Source organism: Oryctolagus cuniculus, chromosome 2 (genome assembly GCF_964237555.1).
Source record: "Oryctolagus cuniculus chromosome 2, mOryCun1.1, whole genome shotgun sequence".
Lineage (NCBI taxonomy): Eukaryota > Metazoa > Chordata > Mammalia > Lagomorpha > Leporidae > Oryctolagus > Oryctolagus cuniculus.
The window spans coordinates 108,847,739-108,870,782 of NC_091433.1; the positions used below are offsets into that span (position 1 = coordinate 108,847,739).

At 52.2% G+C, this 23,044-nt stretch overlaps 1 protein-coding gene across 5 annotated transcripts in view; it reads left to right on the forward strand.

Annotated features, from left to right (window-relative positions):
• The window catches only part of AFF3 (ALF transcription elongation factor 3), a 598,192-nt gene that overhangs the window by 540,010 nt on the left and 35,138 nt on the right, over positions 1 to 23,044 (forward strand). For all 5 annotated transcript variants that reach the window (XM_051842640.2, XM_051842639.2, XM_051842642.2 and 2 more), the window contains 4 exons: positions 5,298 to 5,484; positions 11,242 to 12,426; positions 15,878 to 16,002; positions 21,486 to 21,687. In XM_051842640.2, coding sequence (XP_051698600.2) covers positions 5,298 to 5,484; positions 11,242 to 12,426; positions 15,878 to 16,002; positions 21,486 to 21,687 — 1,699 coding nt within the window. The remainder of the gene's footprint in view (positions 1 to 5,297; positions 5,485 to 11,241; positions 12,427 to 15,877; positions 16,003 to 21,485; positions 21,688 to 23,044) is intronic.

The window sequence follows — 23,044 nt, forward strand, 5'->3', positions numbered from 1 at the left end:
ATCTGAAGCCAGGAGCCAGGAGCTTCTTCCGGATCTCCCACACAGGTATAGAGGCCAAGCACTTGGGCCATCTTCTACTGCTTTCCCAGACTATAGCAGAGAGCTGGATCAGAAGAGGAGCAGCCAGGACTCGATCCAGCACCCATATGGGATGCTGGCACTGCAGGCCAGGGCTTTAAACCGCTGTGCCACAGCGCCGGCCCCTTTTTTTGTGTTTTACTTAGTGCTCATCTGCAGAGATAACCAGCCCTGGCTTCCTCACCTTTATTTTGCTGTCCTTGCTGCAATGGCTGCTGTAGCACAGGCCGAGTAGCTGCACACACCCACAGCAAGGGCAGCATGATACTGAGGCCACAAGGATCACTTGTCCCAGGGACCCGGATAGAGACCAGTTAGTGGGGCTGCCTACATGGAGGTGGGCTTGATTCTCTTGACCCCACATCTGGAGCCCCCAGAGTCCTTCCAGGCCTGCCCCCTCCCTGACATGGATCATTTCTGGCTTCATCTTCCTACCTGGCCCATTGAAATACCAGATGCTCCTTGACTTGACTATGAGGCTACGTCCTGATAAGTGCATTGTACATTGAAAATGCATTTTTTTTTTTTGACAGGCAGAGAAGATAATGAGAGAGAGAGACAGAGAGAAAGGTCTTCCTTTTCCGTTGGTTCACCCCCCAGTGGCCGCTGTGGCCGGCGCACCGCGCTGATCTGAAGCCAGGAGCCAGGTGCTGCTCCTGGTCTCCCATGCGGGTGCGGGGCCCAAGCACTTGGGCCATCCTCCACTGCACTCCCGGGCCACAGCAGAGAGCTGGCCTGGAAGAGGGGCAACCAGGACAAAATCCGGCGCCCTGACCGGGACTAGAACCCAGTGTGCCGGCGCCGCAAGGCGGAGGATTAGCCTAGTGAGCTGCGGCGCCAGCCAGAAAAATGCATTTAATACAACTAACCCACTGGGCACCCCAGCTGAGTGGCAGTGCACTGTAGGCCGTGGCTGATTTACCTAGACTGCACGGCCCTTGCCAAGGAAAGACCCAAGTCAGTTCCTGCTGCATGTGCGTCTCTTTCATAGCATCGTAAAGTCAAAAACTCATTAAGCTGCGACCGTCTCATGTCAGGAGCCATCTGTGTATTCATTTGTGAGCTCAGAGACATCATGGACCTCTCAACCCTGATAAGCAAAGCTTGAGGAAAACCCTAGATTCTTGGCACCCTCGGCTATATTAAAAATAAATAATAGTTATGACTGTAAAGCTGTCATTTTAAGTCAATTTCCTAATTTAAGGAAGGCACATGTAAAAGCATAAGGCTCTCTGTCGGTCTTACTCGAGATCCCGTCTCCTTGGGCTCGTGTGTCCTTACTCCAGGATGGCAGTCATTGAAGGAAGACAGCACAGTGACTGTTTCACGGACATTCCCCCCAGGAATGAAGGCCGCTTTGCAGAAGACAGTCAGTCGTTCTGTGGTGCAGGACATGGGAATTGCACACATGTCACTGCCTCTGCTGTATACACACAAAGCCCAGGGACACACACAGCGAACACCGTGCGTTCTTTGTTGTTTGAATGACAGCAGGTAGTATGTACATGAGTCTTCTGAATGCTCATGGAAAAGACAATGTACTACCAAAAAGTTATGTGTGGATCGCAAGGGTTTTTTGCACCAAAATAATCTTATGTCTTTAAAAAAGAAAATGGGGACCAGTGCTGTGGCATGGTAGGTAAAACCACTGACAGTGGCGCCAGCATCCCATGTGGGTGCCGGTTCGAGTCCCAGCTGCTCCACTTCCAATCCAGCTCCCTCCCTGCGAATGCTCCTGGGAAAGCAGCGGAAGATGACCCAAGTGCTTGGGCCCCTGCACCCATGTGGGAGACCCGGAGGAAGCTCCTGGCTCCTGGCTTCAGACTGGCCCAGCTCCAGCCTTTGCAGCCATTTAGGGAGTGAACTAGAGGATGGAAGATCTTACGCGCGCGCGCTCTCTCTCTCTCTCTCTCTCTCTCTCTCTCTAGCTCTGCCTTCCAAATAAATAAGTAAATCTAAAAGATTCCTGACCATGTCTTTGTTTTTTTAAAAAAATGATTTAAAAGATTTATTTATTTTGAAAAGTCAGAGTTAGAGAGAGAAAAAACTTCCATCCTCTGGTTCACTTCCCAAATGGTTGCAATGGCCAACACTGGTCCAGGCCCAAGCCAGGAGCTTCATCCATGTCCCCAACATAAGTAGAAGGGGCCCAAACACGTGTACCATCTTCTGCTGCTTTCCCAGACCATTAACCAAGAGCTAGATCAGAAGTAGAGCAGCCAGGACACGAACCTGCACCCATGTGGGATCTCAGTGTCTCAACAGTGGTTTAAACCCCTTATATTGTAACACTGCCCCCCTAATCTTAACTCTTAATTCCATTTATCCACCTGCTTTTTGAAGTCCCCATTTACTGATTAATCAGCATGTTATAAAATCAATCAAAATGCTCTTATTTTATCTTAATTTCCTGATCTTCAGCAAATGCTGCCTGGAGACACATCTGTTTTCTGCATCTTTCCCCACATTCCTTTTAGCAGACGGTGTCTTGTTTTGCTTTTCTTAGTTTTCTCTGCCAGTGTTTTGGGGGCCTAGAGACAAATCCCTGATTTGCCCCCAGTTCATGTTTGGTCAGAATCCAATTGTCGTGGGACATGCATATGACCTAGGGGTTAAGCCATGACTTAATACACCTGCATCCCTTGGGGCTGGTGCTATGATGTAGTGCACTAAGCCTCTGCCTGCAGTGCCAGCATCCTATATGGGTGCTGGTTTGTGTCCCAGCTGCTCCACTTTCGACCCAGTTCCCTGCTATGGCCTGGGAAAGCAGTAGAAGATGGCCCAAGTGCTTGGCCCCTCCACCCACATGGGAGATCCAGAAGAAGCCCCTGGCTCCTGGCTTCAGATCAGCTCAACTCTGGCCATTGCGGCCATCCGGGGGGTGAACCAGCAGCGGATGGAAGACCTTTCTCTCTGTCTCTCCCTCTCTCAGTCTCTAACTCTACCTCTCAAATAAATAAATAAATCTTTAAAAAAAAAAAGGCAAAATGCACCTTCATCCCACATTGGATTGCCTGGGTTTGATACCCTGCTCTAACTCTGGGGCCCAGCTTTCTGCTAGTGCACACCCTGGGAGGCAGGAGGTGATAGATCAAGTGAGGCACCTGGATTGAGCTCCTGACTTACGGCTTCAGCCTGGCCCAGTCCTGGCCATTGTGGGCATCAGGAGTGAACCAGAGAATGGGAGCTCTCTCCATCTGTCCATCTGTATCTCTCCCAATAGTCTTTTTTTTTTTAGATTTATTTATTTATCTATCTATCTATGTGAAAATCAGTTACAGAGAGAGATCTTCCATCTGTTGGCTCACACCCCAGAGGACCACAACAGCTGGGGCTGGGCCAGGCAGAACTCCATCCGGGTCTCCCACTTGGGTGGCAGGGGCCCAAACACTTGGACCATCCTCTGCTGCTCTTCCCCGGGCCATCAACAGGGAGCTGCATCGGAAGTGGAACAGCTGGGACACGAACCAGTGCTCATGTGGGATGCCTGTGTTGCAGGTGGTGGCTTTACCTGCTACAGCACAATGACAGCCCTTCTCCCAATAGTCTTATTATATACATACAGAATTTCACCAATCATAGCCATCTTGATTCACCCCACTAGAAAGACTGATCCTGCTCCATAAGGGCAGAAAAGGATATCACAGCCCCTTGTGTGCTGACTGTCCCTCCCCTACTCTGTTTCAGGCTCCAGGACTCCTCAGCCAACCCCGAACACTAGTGAGGGGCTGGCAGTGCAGTCTCTGGAGCTCAGGCAGGCCCGGGCCTGCACGTATTATCTGACGTGGAAGAACTGTGCCGGGTGGTCAGCACGGACCGTGCATGACCTTGGTCGGAAGAGATGAAAACCTCTAGGTAGAGCCTCTTCAAACTCCCATTACTCCCCACCACCACCCCACTGCTCTAATGGGTGCTTTCATTGTGGGATTTCTCACAAAACCGTTTCTTGCCTTGGAGTTATTATAGGAGAAGCAAGAATCCAAGAGCCCCCTCCCATCCCCACAACCCAGGATTTAGGAGAGTCTATCCTTGAGCAAAGCATTTGTCCAAGATTTAAGGGATGGGTGGGAAGGGCCCTTTTCCTTGTCCGAGCTGCCTAACAGTGGAGCCCCCAAGCCCTCTCGTGTTCCCTGGGCCCTGGCTTTCACGTAGTAGTCACCAAGTCCTGTTGAAGAAAGGGTCTCCATTGTCAGCAGCTAGCAGATGTCTGCTGACTCACCCTAAAAAAGTGCCCAGCACTTGTGGGTTGAGAGCTTGATCGCAAAAGAACACACTCAGGTGAGTTTGAATCCGGTTAATAAAGGACTTTGGAGATGTTGAGGACTAGGTGCGCCCTTGGATTTTCTTCTTGGCTCAGGCAGTTTTTGGGTGGATGTGGCCTTTTTGAGTGTTTGGTGGTTAATTAATGACTGTTGGAAAACATTGGTCCTTGTTTCCCGTCGATGACTTGCTGGCGAGTTTTAGCATGGATGTGAACATGGAGTGTAAATTTGAAATGCTGTCTCTGTAAAGGCACTGTGCTGGGTGTGAATTTTAAGGTCTGGAATGCATGAAAGGTGTCAGGGAGGGATCTTCCGTTCTCTGGCGGAGAGCTCAGAGGAAGGTCACTGTTTAAACAGCAGGCTAGCTCCTGTAGCGGCCCCATCCTCACCTCCATGGACGGGAAAAGAGGAGCAGCAAGACTCATACTTGGATGGCCCCGCTGTCACTGGCACCTTCCAGCAGGCCACGGGAGCTCAGGGCAGCCGCTGTACCCTGCCCGCCAGCCGTCTTCCTGAGCCCCGCCAGCTGCCACATTCCCTCCTGGGGCAGACGAAGCAAACAACGCATGCACGTCCCACTTTGCAAATATTTCAAGCGTCTTGGATTTCCTTGTGTTTGGTAGCTGGTGGGATTCAGGGATGCATTAGAAACACCGGTCCCGGCATAGCAGCCGCATGGAAACAGCCGTTCAGACACTGCACCAGCATCCCAACTAGAAGGGCCACACACGCAACCCGTGCCCGACTACTGCGGGGCGCCGACTTTCACGCCCAATTCCATTTGCAGCTGTAATTTGCTGTAGACCTTTAGGCTGCCGGGGACTGCGCTGGGGACTGTGGAGGTCCAGCTCCCGGTTGATAGCTGTGTGAGTGGTGTGCCTCCTTCGGGGCTGTTTTCCCGTTTGCTCACTTGGCCTTCCTTCCCTTTGCTTCCCGGGGGGCCTGGCGGGCTGGCAGCGCCGTGGTCCAGCAGAGCAACTGTGGAGCCTCCGTGCCTTCCAGCCAGGGCAGCAGCAGCGGTAGCAGCAGCGGCAGCAGCAGCTCCTCCAGTGACTCGGAGAGCAGCTCCGGATCCGACTCGGAGACCGAGAGCAGTTCCAGCGAGAGCGAGGGCAGCAAGGCACCCCACTACTCCAGCCCCGAGGTAAGCCCCACAAGCCCACCAGCCTGATGCCCCCACCTCTCGCAGCCTCAGGGCCAGACACAAGGGTCTAGTGGGGCCTTGGGCACCTCGCTTTTGCTTGTCTGTCCCCTCCTCCCCATTAGCTTCCTGAGAAATTCAGAAACATCACCTTTCGTTGTCCCAAAGTCTCGACCTTGACTTCCAGAAACTCCCTTGTATGCTGTAGACATGGCTGACGGGAAATCCCCTGGGGTTGTGGTCTCCCTTAGGGTCAGCTAAGGCCCTCAGCAGACAGGGAAGTGTGGCCCCCGGTGAGCCACTGAGGAAGGGGTTTTATGGATTAGACATGTTTAGACTCTTACCTTTTTTTGCAGTTTGTCACGGATCAAGAGAACAAGGGCTGTAAATATGAATAAAACCTTCTACACTGTGTTTTCTTTGTGAAAGTATAAAAAAGAAAAATTAGCATCAGCCCGCAAATAATCATGGAGCCTTTTATAGGTATGATAAGCATCTGCGAGGGAGATTTAGGGGCCTCGTATAAAAACATTATAAGCCCCCCATAAAAACCATTGCTATTTCTCCTCTAAAGAGGAAAGGGGAAAATTAAATAGTAATTCAGAGTACAAAGATGCTTGGGGAAGGGCGCCGCTGAGCTGCTCAAGCCTGGAGCTCTTAGGGCAGACTTGGATTTCTACGGAAGAAGCAGGACAATTTCTTCCTGACGGCGTAAACATTTGACGTTGCCTCGGACTGTGCCGGTGGGTTTCTCACGTACAAGCCGCTGTACGTGTGGGGGGTCAAGTTTCTAAATAGACCCTGACAAGAGACCAAACCAACTGCAGGCTGGTGTACGTTTCCAGCGTGTCACCTGTGCCTTAAATGTCACCACGCCTGGAGTGGGTGTGTTCCCATCTCAGCTTCATTGGGTAGCGTCTTCTCCTCTCCCTCCTTGCGGGAAGCTCAGGGTTTTTTTCAGGAGCACTGAGCACCAGGGGCAGTGCTGTCCCCCCCCCCCCCACCTCTCTTCCTCTGCACCTGCTGCTCTGTAGCACAGCTCTCCACTGGTGCCCAAATCAGCCATCTCCCAGCACTTTGCATTCCAGGGAGTCCCTGCCTCCCCGTCTCTCTCTCTCTCTCTCTCAGGGAAAGGCCCTTACCAGTATCAGCATATGAAAGTCATAGGTTGGTGTAACCTGGCTTTCTCAGAAAAAGCACTATCATTCCTTCTTCATCTCATCCATCTGTTCATTGATTCATTTACTCGGTGTTCATTCAGCGAATAGTTATCGAATATCAGCCCCAGACACAGTGCTTGGCTCTGGAATACAGCAACTAAATGAGCAGAAATGTCCGTGTCTTCACAAGGCTACCATTCTAACGGAGACCACTGGAGGCAAGCAAAGAGAAGCACAGGACTTCGGAGGTGGGCATCTGGCCTGGCACGCGTGACGACTGTCCCATATCCGAGTGCCTGGCTCCAAGTCCTGGCTCCACTCCCAACTGCCGCTCCCTGACGCTGCGGACGCTGAGAGGCAGTGAAGACAGCTTAAGGAATTGGGCCCCTTGGGCCGGCGCCACAGCTCACTAGGCTAATCCTCCACCTAGCGGCGCCAGCACACCGGGTTCTAGTCCCGATCGGGGCGCTGGATTCTGTCCCGGTTGCCCCTCTTCCAGGCCAGCTCTCTGCTGTGGCCAGGGAGTGCAGTGGAGGATGGCCCAAGTGCTTGGACCCTGCACCCCATGGGAGACCAGGAGGAAGCACCTGGCTCCTGCCATCGGATCAGCGCGGTGCGCCGGCCGCGGCGGCCATTGGAGGGTGAACCAACAGCAAAAAGGAAGACCTTTCTCTCTGTCTCTCTCTCTCACTGTCCACTCTGCCTGTCAAAAAATAAAAATTAAAAATTAAAAAAAGGAATTGGGCCCCTACCACCCGTGTTGGGCACCTGGATGGAGTGCCTGGCTCCCTGCTGGTGCCCCATGGCCCTTGTAGGGATTTGAGGAGTGAACCAGCAGATGGGAGCATTTCCTCTCTGTCTCTCTAATCTTTTCTGCTGCATTACAATGCCTGCCGCTTAAAAAAAAAAAAAAAAAAAAAAACACACACCGGAGTTAAACAAGATCACTTAGAGGAGTTAAGCAGACTTATTTGAAGTCTGATGTATGCTATCATTTCTTGGAAAACTCCAGAATATTTAGTTGTAGGAAATACCTGTGAATGCAGGACAGTGCACGAGCCAGGTAACGAGGATGGATAAAAACGTACGAAGTCTGTGAAGTCCACCCCATCCAGGCTCTCCTCCGTGACTCTGCAGGTTAAGTTCATGAGCACTGGTTATTTTCATGTTGAAATGTGAACCCTAGAGCCCTTGCATGGGCTAAAACCTTGCCTGGAGCTGTGCAGTTGCACAGCACCTTAAGCAAAGTCTTCCTAAAAGTCACTGAGATCACTCCAAAGCCTTGAACTCCCCGACTACAGAAGGCAGGCTGTTCTGGTTCTTCAGCAGCTATCAGGAGCGCTCCCCACCCCCGCCCCCACCTGCCCGGGAGAGGGAGCAGCAGGGATCCGCTGAAGGAGCTACCTGAGGCCAGGTCAAGTCTTCCATTACTCGGATCTCTGTGCAAAGGGGCTGCAGACCGGTAATGCTTATGTGAGCCACGCTGCCTGCCATGTCCTGCTGGAGAGCAGTGTCGTCACTGGAACGGAAGTAGGGTTCTTGGAATGCTTTCCCCAAGGTCGGCGTGTACACGCCTTGTAGAAAAGCAACACGCTCGCAGACCGAACCTCACGAGGACTGGCAGCAGCGTGACCTCCGAGAAGTCACTGCACAGGGAGCGACGAGACTCATTGTCCTGAACCCCACGTAACAGGGGAGCTCTCGGTACCACGCACCTCACATTCCACTGTTTTAAAGCAAAACATTCCTGGCCCGAACTTTCTGAACTATCCCAAGATGGGTGTAGAAGGAGACACTCATGGTCTCCCAAGGCACCCACGTGCCCCACTGCCTTCCCCCATGAACGCACGTAGCCACGCACCCCAAGGTGCCAGCGCTTGGCAAGGTGCCTGGCTGAGCCTCTTATGAGCTGTTTGTTTTAGCTGTGGCTGTTAAAAACCATGTCATTGTACATGAATTGCTACACTATCGCGTATTTGTCAGTGTTTCATCACTATGCCGATACCCGAGGCAGCCTGACTTTGTAAAAGAAAGCAGTTTATTTAGGCTCACTGTCCCAGCTGTCCACAGTCTGAGCTCAGTCAGGACCCGTGGGACTGGCCTCAGGTGCTGGCGTTCCAGCTGACAGAGTCCCCTGATGGGGCAAGAGACAGTGCCTGCATCTGCCTGTGTCCGTGTGGTCTCTCAGAGCCACTAGGATTTAATCCTGGCGCCAAAGGTCAAGGCCAAGACCAGGGCCATGTGTGAGGGTCTCCCTTCCTGCACCTGTGTTGTGCAGGGTGAAGCTTCTGCAGCCCCATGGCCCCATAGGGAAAGCCTCAGCTGCTCCTTCTGGCCTCTGAAATCTTGGCCCTTCGGGTCACTGGATGCCCGGAGGGTGGTCAGTGTCGTCTGTTGGGGGCAGTCGGCAAGATGGCCACAGTCCCTGCCATAGCTCTGGTTGCCTGATACCCACTCTCTGGCCACTTCCTCTGGGCCCCTGCCCCCTCTGGGACCTCAGGGCTTTCTGTTCCCCTGAACTGTGTCACAGGCTCTAGCACATTTAGACAGAAGCCTGGGGTCTAAGATACGGCCCCCACCTCACCCTCTCGGATCCTTACATCTAGTGGCTAGGCCCACAGCCCTGAGGTCTGCTCTGAGTTATTCACACAGACATGACCGTTGAAAACAAATCTTGGCTAATCCTCCGCCTTGCAGCGCCGGCACACTGGGTTCTAGTCCCGGTCGGGGTGTCAGATTCTGTCCCAGTTGCCCCTCTTCCAGGCCAGTTCTCTGCTGTGGCCAGGGAGTGCAGTGGAGGATGGCCCAAGTCCTTGGGCCCTGCACCCCATGGGAGACCAGGATAAAGCACCTGGCTCCTGCCATCCGATCAGCATGATGCGCAGGCCGCAGCGCACTGGCCGTGGCGGCCATTGGAGGGTGAACCAACAGCAAAGGAAGACCTTTCTCTCTGTCTCTCTCAATGTCCACTTTGCCTGTCAAAAAAAAGAAAAGAAAGAAAACAAATCTTGATACCTACAAGCAAGCTTTGGGAATTTATTTTTTTTTTAAAGTTTTTTTCTTCCAATCTGGAACTTGATTCGCTCCAGATTTCAACCAAATTTGAAATACAAACTTAAGCAATGTCTTCTTATTCTAGGCTGGTGCTAGCCTGCCACTACAGCAATGGAATCCACCAATTCAGAGTGTGGAGGCCACTGAGAGGGAAAATTGATCTCTCTGATCACTCAGAATGCTTTTCCCATTTCACTCATGGTTATACACTGAAATTACTCTGGCTAAGGTTCTTCACTTTTTTTTGTAATAGGAATCATTATGCTAGTGGCTGCCACTTGCAGCACTGGCATCCCATAGGGGCGCCGGTTCAAGTCCCAGCTGCTCCACTTCCCATCCCGCCCCCTGCTGGTGCACCTGGGAGAGCAGCCAGAAGATGACTCAGTGCTTGGGCCCCTGCACCCACGTGGGAGACCCAGATGGAATCCCAGGTTTTCATGGCTTCCATCTGGCCTAGCCCTAGCTGTTGTGGCCATCTGGGGAGTTAACCAGTGTTTGGAAGATTCATTTTCTCTCTCTCTCTCTCTCTCTCTCTCTCTAACTCTGCCTTTCAGATAAATAAGTAAATCTTTTTTTATTTTTTAGGAAAAAACAGAATAATAATGCTGGATTCATAGACTTTCATTAAGAAGCAACATTTACTCCCTGTAAAATTATTGGTCCTTAACCTTTTTGGGGACATAGATCCTTAGAAATTCAGCTAAAAAATTAGGAGCCTCTCTCAGAAAACTGCATCCGCACAACATGTTCCGTTCCGTTGCAGGCCGTTCACGACCCCCTGGCACCGATCCACAGGCCAGAGTTTAAACACCTGTGAGGTCTGTGACTTTGTCTGAGTTAGCAAAACTGGAAGGGTTTCCATCATCCCCTCCAGGCCCAAAACGTCTCTGGCAGCGTGTGATAGAAGCAGGGGCAGGCAGGGCTCTCCTGATCTGGCCGCCTGCGCATGGAGGATGCACACCAGCCCCTTCGAAGGAGGGGTTCTATACTGATAAGCATTTCCCCATAGTTACTGCTTCAGCCGCCCAGTCGCTGTGCCCTCCTTGTCCTTATCCCATAAATGCTCTGTGGTTTCTTTAGGATTGTAGCTTCCACTCAGCTCCCTTCAGATTTGCCCCAGAGTGTTAATTCTCACCAAAAACAAACAGAAACATCACTTTCATCCTCAGCCTTCAAAACTGCCCCCCCCGCCCCAGCTAGGTTTCACAGTCTCAAAGTCTACATCTCTAGTATAATTATCAACAGTATGGATTGTTTAACACTCAAAAGTGTGAGAGAGTGGGTTCTAACAGGGCTCAATGCTATCCCCTGACACCTTGGTGTCAGGTTCCTGGAAGGGTAGCACCGTCCAGGTGGCCTTAGGGCTCCCTCCCTGCCCCCCAGGGCGGCCACACACTCACCTGCTGCTCCCATTCTCCTGCTGCTTACGGCCCATTCCTTTTCTGCTCCCACACTCAGAAGAGTTCACGATACAGCCAGCCCGCCCACCCCTTCTCTGTGAGCCTGCAATGACAGCTGTGTGCTCTGTCCCTGGTTTTGTTTGCAGGCCGAGCCGGCGTCCTCGAACAAGTGGCAGTTGGATAAGTGGCTCAACAAAGTTAATCCCCACAAGCCTCCCGTCCTGGTCCAAAATGAAAACCACGGGCCCGATAGCAGTCAGTACTACACCCCGGTGAAAGAGGAGGCGCAGGACTGCGGGAAGCTCCCCGACGTGTGCCCAGCTAGCCTGAGGGAGAAGGAGAGCAAGAGCGTCTGCAAGGAGGAACAGAGGCCGAGGACAGCCAACAAGGCCCCTGGGAACAAGGCAGTGAAGCAGAAGTCCCCTCCCGCGGCCGTGGCCGTGACCGCGGCCGCAGCCGCCCCGCCGCCTGCAGTGCCTGGCGCACCGGTGGACAGCGCGCCTGCGCCCACGCGCAGGTCCGCGGGCAAGAAGCCCACCAGACGCACGGAGAGGACCTCAGCCGGGGACAGTGCCAACTGCCACCGCCCTGAGGAGCCCGTGGCTACAGACACGCTGGGGGCGAGCGTGGCCGTGGCCCCCGAGCCCACCAAAGCCAGGCCCTGCGGCAACGGCCGAACAAGCCACCGCAAGGAGCTGCGCCCCTCGGTGCCCTGCGAGAAGAGGCGCACCCGGGGGCTGAGCAGGACCGTCCCCAAATCCAAGGAGTTCATCGAGACTGAGTCGTCCTCCTCATCCTCCTCCTCCGACTCGGACCTGGAGTCGGAACAGGAGGAGTACCCTCTGACCAAAGCGCAGACCGTGGCTGCTGCCGCCGCCACTGCCGCTGCCGCCACCGCCGCCGCCGCCTCCTCTTCCTCCTCCTCCTCCTCCTCTTCCGCTTCCTCCTCCTCCTCCTCCTCTTCCTCCTGTGCCAGCGACCAGAGGCTAAAGGAAGCTACCAGCAGCATCAGCACTGGGGGCGGACCCCGGGCCCCCGCAGGCCCCATCAACGCCAGGACCACCAGTGACATTGCCAAGGAGCTAGAGGAGCAGTTCTACACGCTGGTCCCCTTCGGCCGCAACGAACTTCTGTCCCCCTTGAAGGACAGCGATGAGGTCAGGTCTCTCTGGGTGAAAATTGACCTGACCCTCCTGTCCAGGATCCCGGAACACCTGCCCCAGGAGCCAGGGGTCTTGAACGGCCCTGCTGCTAAGGACCCAGAGAGCGCACTGCCAGCATTGGACACGCCGCCCGAAAAGACTTTGCCAAAATCCAAGAGGAAACGCAAGGTAGGTGTGGGGGTGGGGGACTCGGCGGTCACCTGTGGCCTAGGGGGCACAGCACAGGTAGGTCGCTGGTCTGGACTGTGGTTTCTGTGTGTCCTGACTCCACCAGTTTTACACGATACTATTTTATATAAACAGCAGATACTGTTGTTCAAATCCTTAGAAATGCCCCGTGAGCAAAGTACCATTGCTGCTGATTTGTAGCTATAGCTAATGGAGCTCTGTCCCTGTGCGTGTTGAAACCAGCACTTAGGAAATACTTGTTGAGTGTGTGGCTGGACCTGTGAGAGGGTGCAACACACAGAGAAGCCCCTTCTTTGCTGGGACGGGATGGGTGATGCTAACATTGAGATGATGTGTGCATACACACACACACACACAGACACACACACACTGAGAACTGGGCAGCCTCATGCAATCAAGGCCAAGATGGGTTTCTGCCACCCGAGAGCCAGCAGCAGCACTGATCGGGGAGGGCTTCCTGGGGGAGAGGGTTGGGGAACAGGGATCTGAGGAAGAGAGAGATTTGAGTAAACAGAAGCTCAGGGATGGAGTGGCACCAGAAGAGACAGCTGGGTCAAATCTGAGAGGTACGGGGGTGAGGAAGGCAGCGTGAGTGCTGGGAGAGCTGGAGCTGCCGCAGCAGAAGATGCTAGACGCTCAGAGCCAGCTTCAAAGGTATCCGAGCGAGTCAGGACCTGCAGCATAACCTAAAGGCTGCTCTGAGATTTCCGTCCCTTCCTGTTCCTGTGTCTCACGAAGTCCTTTGGACCATGGTGAGAAACACAACGGGCGACCCATCGAAGATGCAGGGCTCACGCACGGCTCCACATTCAGGCCAGTCGTTAATAAGTGGAGCTGGCGCGGTGGTGAGGATGCCTGCCTCCCTTAGAGGAGTGCCTGGGTTCAGTTCCCAGCTCTGCTCCCCACTGCAGCTTCAGTCCTGGGAGGCAGTACCCCTGCCATCTCCCTGGGAGTCGTGGATTGAGTTTCTGGCTCCTGGCTCCAGTCCAGCCCAGGCCCGGCTGTAGGTGCACGTTTGGGGAGTATATCAGCTGATGAGAGAATCCGTGTGTGTATGTGTGTGTTTCTGGCTGTTAAGTAAATAAATAAAATTTTAAGGCTTTTTAAAAAAGCAACTGTTAACATATGTCCCTCGGAAGAATGCTGATCTAAGTATATTATTTGTGTGAAATCAGTTATTTTCAGCTTTTTGAGGCAAATGAGGTCTTCAAAGAGTCCAAGGGAAAATGCACACAGTGAGAAAACTCTGCATGAATTAAAAAAAAAAAAAAAGCTGACCTTTCACCTCCTTCAGGCCCTTGTCCAATCCTTGCCGTCACACAGGTGCCACCTTGGAATGCCTCATGTGCTCTTTGAATGTGGGTTTAGTAAGGGAGGGAGCCTGTGTGGTCCCTGCTCCCGCCTGTTTGCACAGAATGGGTTCTGCCCGCTCTTCATTCTCCTGGCACGCAGAGCCCCAGGAAGCCTCCCCTCCCTGTCTCGGTGCAGGGACAGGACAGGCTAGGGCCAGTCACCCCGGCTCACCCAACCCCAACGCGGGTAGTGAGTGTTTCGGAGGGGAGGATGCAGGTCCCTGGGGTCACCTGTGGCCCACAGGTTGGGAGGGGGTGGGCCATGGAAGGGAAAATGCTTGTCTGGATTTCCTGGCCCAGGTCGAGCCTCAAAGGTGAGTCCTGTGAGTGGGAGGAGGGGAACCAGGTGCTAGTGGGCCACACACACGTGCTGGTGCTGGGGCAGCCCCGGATCCTGGGAGGCTACAGTACCCCCAAGGAGCGCGGTATAAAATAGCAAATGAGCACTGCCGTGATGAGAGAGAGACGGCAAAGGAGAGGAGCCTGTTTCCCGTTGGGGGACTTGTCACATCACTCTTCTGCACTTCGGATGAGGAGCCCAGCTCTCTGGCTTTGCATTAGGCCCCGAAAGCCTCGCCTCCTGGGTGACCTTAGGAGGTGGCCTTGCCATCTCTGAACTCGGGTTTCTTTCTGTAAAACTGTGATGTGTCTCCTCCTATCGCCCTCCAGCCACTCGGCCTGCCTGGTAATGTGTCGATGCTCTGTTTGCGTTGAATGAATGGATCCCTCAGTCTTTTGCAACAAGTATGGATGTTTCCTCTGGGATTGATGGATAACTAGGCTAATGGAAATTTAGGAAGGTGGTTCAAAAAGTTCATGGAATTCAAAAAGAAGTGTGTTTTGATACAAAAAATTCTGAAATCCATCCTTTTTTTCATAATGTGCATTTTGCATGAATTTTTTGAAGATCCCTTTATATAGGTATATGGTTATAGATATATAAGAAATATGCAGAGACAGTGATAAACATTGGCAAGCATAGAGATAGATTGGAAATGTGTTTAGCTATAGAGACAAACATGTATGGAAGAAATGTACAAATAGACATATAATCTCAAAATATTTTATAAATAGTTGTGTTACTCATGTCTGTTTTCATTTTCACTTGGGAAACTTTAGGCTAAGCCTGACACCCAGCTCTACTTGTAAAATCAAATGAATCATCCCTGGGCACAGACATAAGAAAAATGAAAGAACATTTTCCTAGTGCTGGTTACTCAGTGCCCTGGGCCGTTGAGACGCCAGTATTGCCGATCTGGCTGTCAGAGATGCTGGGTCTCACCTTTCTGGAGCCCTAGAGCTGAGGATGGGGGGCTTTGGCACTTTGGTTTGGACCCTTTGCAAGGGTCCAAGTACAGTGTGAGTATCAGGAGTGCCCCGTGGCAGAGGCTGGGTGGTACGTTCCCAGCTGGAGAGAGAAGGGAAGGCTTTGTCTCCTGGGTGCTGGCGCCCGTCTCCTGGAAAGCCCCATAGTCCCAGCCCGGCTTCCTGCACTCTCCCCAGAGTGGGTGTGTTAGCATCACACCCTGACACATAGCTCAAGTGGAGCACAGCCAGGGCAACAAGAACCAGTCCAAGTCCTGTTGTATAAGCAGGTGCATCCGGGCTCTAAGACATCATGGGATGCTAATTGTGAGCTGGGATAGAGACACCACAAGGGGACAGCCTCTGCGTGCACTTCATGGGAGGCATGAATTCCAAAACAGAATGGCCCCTGCTTGCCACTGTCCTTACAGTATTAAGCCCCAAAAATACCAGGGTGAGTGACGCTGATGTCACCGTGTGAATGCATATCAGGTCTGCTGTGGACGGTGAAATCCTGACTGGTTATCGTCATTCAAAAAAATGTTGCCTCCCAGATTTGTTCACGGCCGTGTGCCTTTCCTCTCAATAAGCTGTTGACTGTAAATCCAGCAGAGTTCCTCCTCGTTGGCTGAAGAGCTGGCCGGGAACCCGCGCCAGGGCATTGCTGCTCAGGCCAGCGTCCAGAGAGCCCTCTCTGTGGAGGTCAGTGCCTGGGAGCACCTACCGGCCCCCAGAGAGCTATAGCTGATCGGCCTTTGCTTATTCTTGCGCAGCTTGACAACGACGACGACTATCGGGAGCCGAAGAAAGTCCAGGGGGAGAGAGAGACCTCCTCGCGATTGAGTGCCTCCGCCAATACCGCTCTGTCCGCAAACCACTGCAACATGAACATCACCAGGTAGGCGTGTTCCCTCAGTAAGGAGGTGGCTGCAGGGCCCTCCGGATCCAAAATCGCCTGCCATGTGGGAGGAGAGTCGGATTTCTTTTTATTTCTTTATTTGAGAGGCAGAGAGACAGACAGAGCTCCATCCACCAGTCCACTCCCCAACAGTCCAGGCTGGGCCAGCTAAAACCAGGAGCCTGGAACTCCGTCCTGGGAATGGGAGCATGTGGGTGGCGGGAACCCAAGCCCTTGGGCCATCTTGCGTTGCTTTCCCAGGAGCATTAGCAGGGAGCTGGGTTGGAAGCAGAGCAACACTGGGATATGACCAGTGCTCTGACATGGGACGGCAGTGTTGCAGGCAACAGCTGAACCTGCTGCACCGCAATGCCAGGCCCTCAAGCCAGGATTAATGGTGAGTGCTAAACCCATAACTTTCAGCTTCTGTTAAGGATGTACAAAGACACACCTACGGGGCCGGTGCTGTGGCTCACTTGGTTAATCCTCCGCCTGCGGCACCAGCATCCCATATGGGCACCGGTTCTAGTCCCGGCTGCTCCTCTTCCAGTCCAGCTCTCTGCTGTGGCCCAGGAGTGCAGTGGAGGATGGCCCAAGTGCTTGGGCCCTGCACCCACATGGGAGACCAGGAGGAAGCACCTGGCTCCTGCCTTTGGATCAGCGCAGCACTGGCCGTGGCAGCCATCTGGGGAGTGAACCAATGGACGGAAGACCTTTCTCTCTGTTTCTCTCTCTCTCACTGTCTATAACTCTACCTGTCAAATAAATTAAAAAAAAAAAGTTTAAAGACACACCTAGAGTGGAAGCTGCAGGTGATGCACCTGCAGCTCCTGGATACAGACTCTGACGGGGCCGTTAGACAGGATCTGCTTTCAGCGTGAAGTGGCCTCCCAGACTGTTCTCAGAAGGGTTTCAGGTGCACCCACTGTGTCCTGAATCCAGGAGTGGTGGGTGGTGGTCTAGCAGGGCAAGCTCCTAGGTATTTATTCTCTGCAAGTGGCATATCATCAGTCATAGAAGCAGTGGGGTAAGCTGGCTTTTGGGACCGCAGCACCCCATACCTAGATGCTGGTTTGAGTCCTGGCTTCCCATCCAGCTCCCTGCTAATGCATTCAGGCAGGCAGCAGAGTTTGGCTCAAGTGCTGTGGCCCCCACCACTTATGTGGGAGACCCAGATAGAGTTCCTGGCTCCTGGCTTCAGCCTGGACCCATTTTCAGCCATTGCAGGCATTTGGAGAGTGAGCCAACGAATCTCTCTCTCTCTCTCTCTCTCTCTCTCTCTGCCTTTCAGATCTTTTTTTCAAGTTTGCAAAATGCAATTCAAAAACTAATTTTGAAACAAAAAAAGTTATGCATGGATTTCCAATTTCTTAGCACTCACGTAAGCTCATCCTTTAATCCCGTTTTCTCCGTGAACTTTTTGAAGTATCCACGCTGTGCATGCTTCTTTCTTGTTGCATTAGCAACAACATTTCCAGCCAGTCTAGTGACAGCAACAATTTCCAAAAAGCAGTCAATATAAACAATACTTGATGATGTCCGTAACAACTATAATATAACAGGAAAATAACTCTGACTTCTACCGGTGACGCAACCTCAGGTATTGCTAACACTGATGCGGCTGAACCCCTCCTCTGGTTTCCTGCCTCCATTCATAATTCAAAGAAAGGTTCTCTTTCGGTGAGAGGTTAGAGAAAAGGGAATTGTCACATTTTCTATCCAAGTTCCTGGAGCCCAGGTTAAAAACTCTTGTCCATGGGGCTGTCAATGTGGCATCATAAGTTAAGCTTCCCATGTGGGTGGCGGTTCAAGTCCTGGCTGCTCCACTTCTGATCCAGCTCACTGGATCAGTCATTAGGACTTGGGACAGCAATAAAAAATGGTCCAAGTGCTTGGGCCACTGCACCCACATAGGAGACCTGGAAGAAGCTCCTGGCTCCTGGCTTCAGATCAGCCCAGCTCCGGGCACTGCAGACATTTGGGGAATGAACCAGCAGATGGAAGACCTCTCTCTCTGTCTCTCTCTCTCTTTCTATAACTCTGCCTCTTAAATAAATAAATCTTTAAAAAAAAAAATTGCCCGGCAAAGCCTCCTAGCTCAGTGCATAGGGAAGTACTTAGAGTTCAGGCTGATCTGTACACCACCAGCATTGCGATTCCAAACGCTCTTGGGTTCCACCGTTGCAGTGAAACAACCCCAGAGATAAGGCGGTCGCCCATCCCAGAGAGGAGAACCACAAGGTTTCTTTGGGCAAGTTGTATACACGAACTCGGCCATGATGAAGGAGGCCCATGTGTGTACCCACAGCAGTGTCAGATGTCGTAATTCAGTTTCCCACGCACAGTAAAAATCACTACGGATGTAAAGCAAAAGGGATTTAGAGATGGGATCCCCCCTCCCCCACTTAACATTTCCAGAAACAATTAGGCTCAGGCTGCTCACATCCATTTCCAACATCGCTTTCTTCCCCATCAGGACAAGAACTACTTTGGATGCACCGGAATCTTTTTCCATAACATAGCTTCTCGTGTCTTCCTAAGCGGCCAGAAATTCTGTCTCCACAGGCATCTGTTCGCCCAATGTTAAGAACCTTGGCTTTGTCATTTGTTCTAGAGGCCTGTGTTTGTAATTTCTCCTCTGTGACCGCCAGCTAAGGCGATTGCTTTTTGAAGTGACTTTAATGGCTTGTTTGCCGTGATAACCGCCATAGGCAATTAAGAGATCCTAGCTGGGGCTGACGCTGTGACGTAGCAGGCTACGCCTCTGCCGGTGGTGCCAGCATCCCATATGGGCGCCGGTTCCTGTCCCAACTGCTCTTCTTCCAATCCAGCTCTCTGCTTATGGCCCGGGAAAGCACAGAAGGATGGCCCAAATGCTTGGGCCCCTGCACCTGTGTGGGAAACCTGGAAGAAGCGCCTGGCTCCTGGCTTCAAATCGGCCCAGCTCTGGTCATTGCAGACATTTGGGGAGTGAACCAGTGGATAAAAGACCTCTCACTCTGTGTCTCTCCCTCTCTCTGTCTGTAACTGTACTTCTCCAATAAATAAATGAATAAATCTTTTTAAAAAAAAAAGGGAAGAAAGAAAAGATCCTAGCCCTAGGAATAATAACAACATCTTTGTTAAATGGCTCTACCAAGGCTGTTGCTGTGACATACGTAGCAGGTGAAGCCACCACCTACAGTGCCAGCATCCCATACAGTTGCCGGTTTCAATCCCGGCTGCTCCACTTCTGCTCTAGCTCTCTTCTATGGCCTGGGAAAGCAGTAGAAGTTGGCCCAAGTCCAGAGAAAGCTACTGGTTCTAGGCTCCTGGCTTAGGATAAGCCTGGTACTCTGGCCATTGTGGCCGTCTGGGCTGTGAACCAGTGGATGGAAGACCTCTCTTTCTGCCTCAGCCTCTCTGTAACTCTGCCTTTCAAATACATAGATAAATCTTTAAAAATAAATAGCTTTACCTTCTTAACAAACTCTATGAGGTGATCTCTGTTAGTGCCCTAAATTGGCAGTTGATTGAGTTTATTTCAAGCTAGTATCTTCCCTAAATAATACTTTTTTTATTAGGAATGTCATGTGCATTTCAGAGACTCATATAGAAATGAATTCCTCCTCTCTGATGGTTGACTTTGGAGACACAAGAAAGTGTAGCATATTTTTTGTTAAAGATTTATTTTATTTGAAAGTCAGAATTACAGAGGGAGAGGCAGAGAGAGAGAGAAAGAGAATTCTTCCATCTGTTGGTTCACTCCCCAAATGGCCAGAACAACCAGGGTTGAGCCAGGCTGAAGCCAGGATCCAGGAGATTCATCTGGGTCCCCGACGTAGGTGGCATGGTCCCAAGCACTTGGGCCATCTTCCACTGCTTTCCCAGGGGCATAAGCAGGGAGCTGGATCAGAAATGGAGCAATGAGGACTTGAACCTGCGCCCATGTGGGATGACGGTGCTACAGGCTACGCTTTACCTGCTATACCACAGCACTGGGTAGAAATCATAACTTTTTTTCTCTTTTAAAAAAATTATTTATTTGTTTGAAAGGCAGAGCTACAGAAGGCAGAGGCAGAGAGAGAGAGATCTTCCATCTGCTGATTCACTCCACAAATGGCCACAATGGCCGGAGCCAGGGGCCAACAGCTTCCTCTGGGTCTCCCACATGGATGCAGGGCCCCAAGCACTTGGGCCATCTTCTGCTGCTTTCCCAGACCATAGCAGAGAGCTGGATCAGAGGTGGAGCAGACAGGACTCGAACCGGTGCTCATATGAGATGCCAGTGCTGCAGGCAGCAGCTTTACCCACTACACCTCATCACCAGCCCCAGAAATTGTAACTTTTAATGACAACTTTTGTATCCTTTGTTTATTCTGGTTGGTGCCTGTCGCTCCCCGTCTTCGTGGAGGAACGACACTAAGCCCTGCCTAGGCTTCATATCCGAGTCACGGCACCATTATGTCGCTCCCCCTCTTCGTGGAGGAACGACACAGGACCCTGTGCTGTTCTTTCGTCTGCTCGGCCTTCCCCGGGTTTGCTGCTGGTTCTTCCCGGGTTGGCTACTGTCCCTTCCACCTCCGTGGAAGGGCGGTTCCCCCTGGCCACTTTCCCCACTTCCGCAGGGGAGCGGCACACCGCCGGCCGGCTCTCTCGGGGGCTGCACAGGCATTCCCCTTAGATGTTCCCCTTAGATGTTCCTCTTAGATGTTCCTCGTGCATGCCGTCTCTCTCCTCCTTTATAGTCCTCCTCTGCCAATCCCAACTCGGCTGCCCACACGCCGAGTACGCTGCTCTCCTCCAATCAGGAGCAGGTCCTGCTGTTTATTGGTTGAACTGGAGGCAGCTGTGTAGAAGCTGTTTCCTCCTCTCCCAGCGCCATATTGTGGGAAAGCAGATGCATAGAATAAGTCTTAATTCCAGTAACTTAGTCTAGTCCGAGTTGCTCCCAGTTGCTCCCCACAGGTGCCTGGTTAACTCAGAAACTCCACAGGTGACAACTGGCTTCATGCTTTGCAGGTTTTCCTGTGATTCTGTTACTCTCTGTATCATGAATACAAGCTCAGAAGTTGGCAAAAGTCCCTTCGCAGATGGAGAACGTGTATCACTGTGGATTGGCTTTCCTATTACTTACTGCTCGCATTTGTTGGGAGAAAAGTTGCTTGTTGGCACTGGGGCACTTTGAGATCCTGGGGTGGAAACTCACAAGTGCGAAGTATTTTTATCCTCAATCATTTGCTGTGGCGCTAACTCCAGAATTACTCTCTTCATCCTGCTAGGAAGAACAAAGAAAACAACGAGTGCTATTTGCTTATTACTCGCTGTGGTCCTAATGCCATAAAGCTGTTTCCTGGTATAATCATTCCCCATAAACCTCTCCCTGCCAGCAGGCCTTCAGTGGGAAGTCCAGGTCACATAGGAGACCTTGACCTTGGGCTGTGCCCACGGCGTGGCGTTCCGTCGCTGTCCTCTGCATCTTGTAACTGTCCTTCCTCTTTCAGCTTGGCAATACCAATCAACAAAAATGAGAAACTGCTCCGGCCGCCCATCTCCCCCGTCTCAGACACGTCGAAGCACAAATACCCCAGCGAGGACTTGCCCTCCTCCGGCCGCCCGCACGGCAACAGCGTGCTCACCTCCGCCTCTTCCAACAAGAAGCCCAAGGGCGACGGGCAGCTGCAGTCGCACGCCGCGGACCTCACGGTTGGTGTATGCTCTGCCCGTCCCAGTCTGGGATCCGGATGGGATGAAGTTGCACAGGCTCCCTTAGTCGGTCCCTAGCCCGCACAGGGTCCCTGTAGGCTGCCTCACCCTTGCAGCGCCTCCCCCCACACACACTCTGGGCCAAGAAGCACCCCCCCACCCCGGGAAGGGGCATTCTAAGCCCCTTCTGCCCCAAAAGCCCCTTGGCAGAAGCCCACCATATGATACCATCCCAGAGCAGAGAGGTTTGAGTAAATCAATCTTTTACTGGGACAAATTCCTCACCCGGGTGGCAGGGGCAAATCTGGCATTGAAACCCCACACCAAAATCTGCGAGACTCGTGGTTGGCCCTTGTTGGCACCCTGGGCTGCTCAGCCTGTCTGGAGCCCAGTGAACACAGACTCTCCCCTCTGAATCCCCCTCCCTCCCTTCACCCAGCCAAACCAGCGGGGCTCCGTGGTCCAGGAAAGAGAGGAGAATGTGGGAGCACTTCAACAAGTTCATAGAAAGTAGAAGTAAAAGATAGATCTGTTTAGGCGCAAAAAAAAGTTGTGACTCCATATGCACTCGCAGGATTCTCTGCAAAGAAAGATGTGAGAGGAAGCGGTATTTCACACTTCCTCCCAGTGAATCAAAGATGGGAACGTGTTGATGGGAGTTCCTGCAGGAGCGTAAATCGTCCCAGATCTTCAGGAACGTAGCCTTCTTCTAAACCCACGTTTGGGAACCGTTATCTGTAGCCTTAGGATCAGAGCTCATGGGCATCTCTAGTTCCTGATAAAACTATTTATAAGAAGGGCCAGGTTTGATCCACAGGACATAGGTTGCTGACCCCTGATTAATATCTAGAAAAGGCGGCCAGCGCCGCAGCTCACTAAGCTAATCCTCCGCCTTGCGGCGCCGGCACACCAGGTTCTAGTCCCGGTCGGGGTGCCGGGTTCTGTCCCGGTTGCCCCTCTTCCAGGCCAGCTCTCTGCTGTGGCCTGGGAGTGCAGTGGAGGATGGCCCAAGTCTTTGGGCCCTGCACCCCATGAGAGACCAGGGGAAGCACCTGGCTCCTGGCTTCGGATCAGCGTGGTGCCTGTCAAAAATTAAAAAAAAAAAAAAAAAAAAAAAAATCTAGAAAAGGCAAGTAGCAGTGAAGCGAGAGTAATTAAAAAAAAAAAAAAAAAAAAAAAAACTTCCCAAAGGAGACAGCATGTGCAAAGGTCCTGAAGAAGAACTGGCCCAGGAGTCTGAGGAGCAGGGAATAAAGGGGGCGTGGCTAAGAGGAAAGTAAACCCACCCATGCAGGCAGGAGACACAGTTTTCCTGATGTTGCTCCCTCTACCAAGGGCGAGTGGATACCATTGAAGA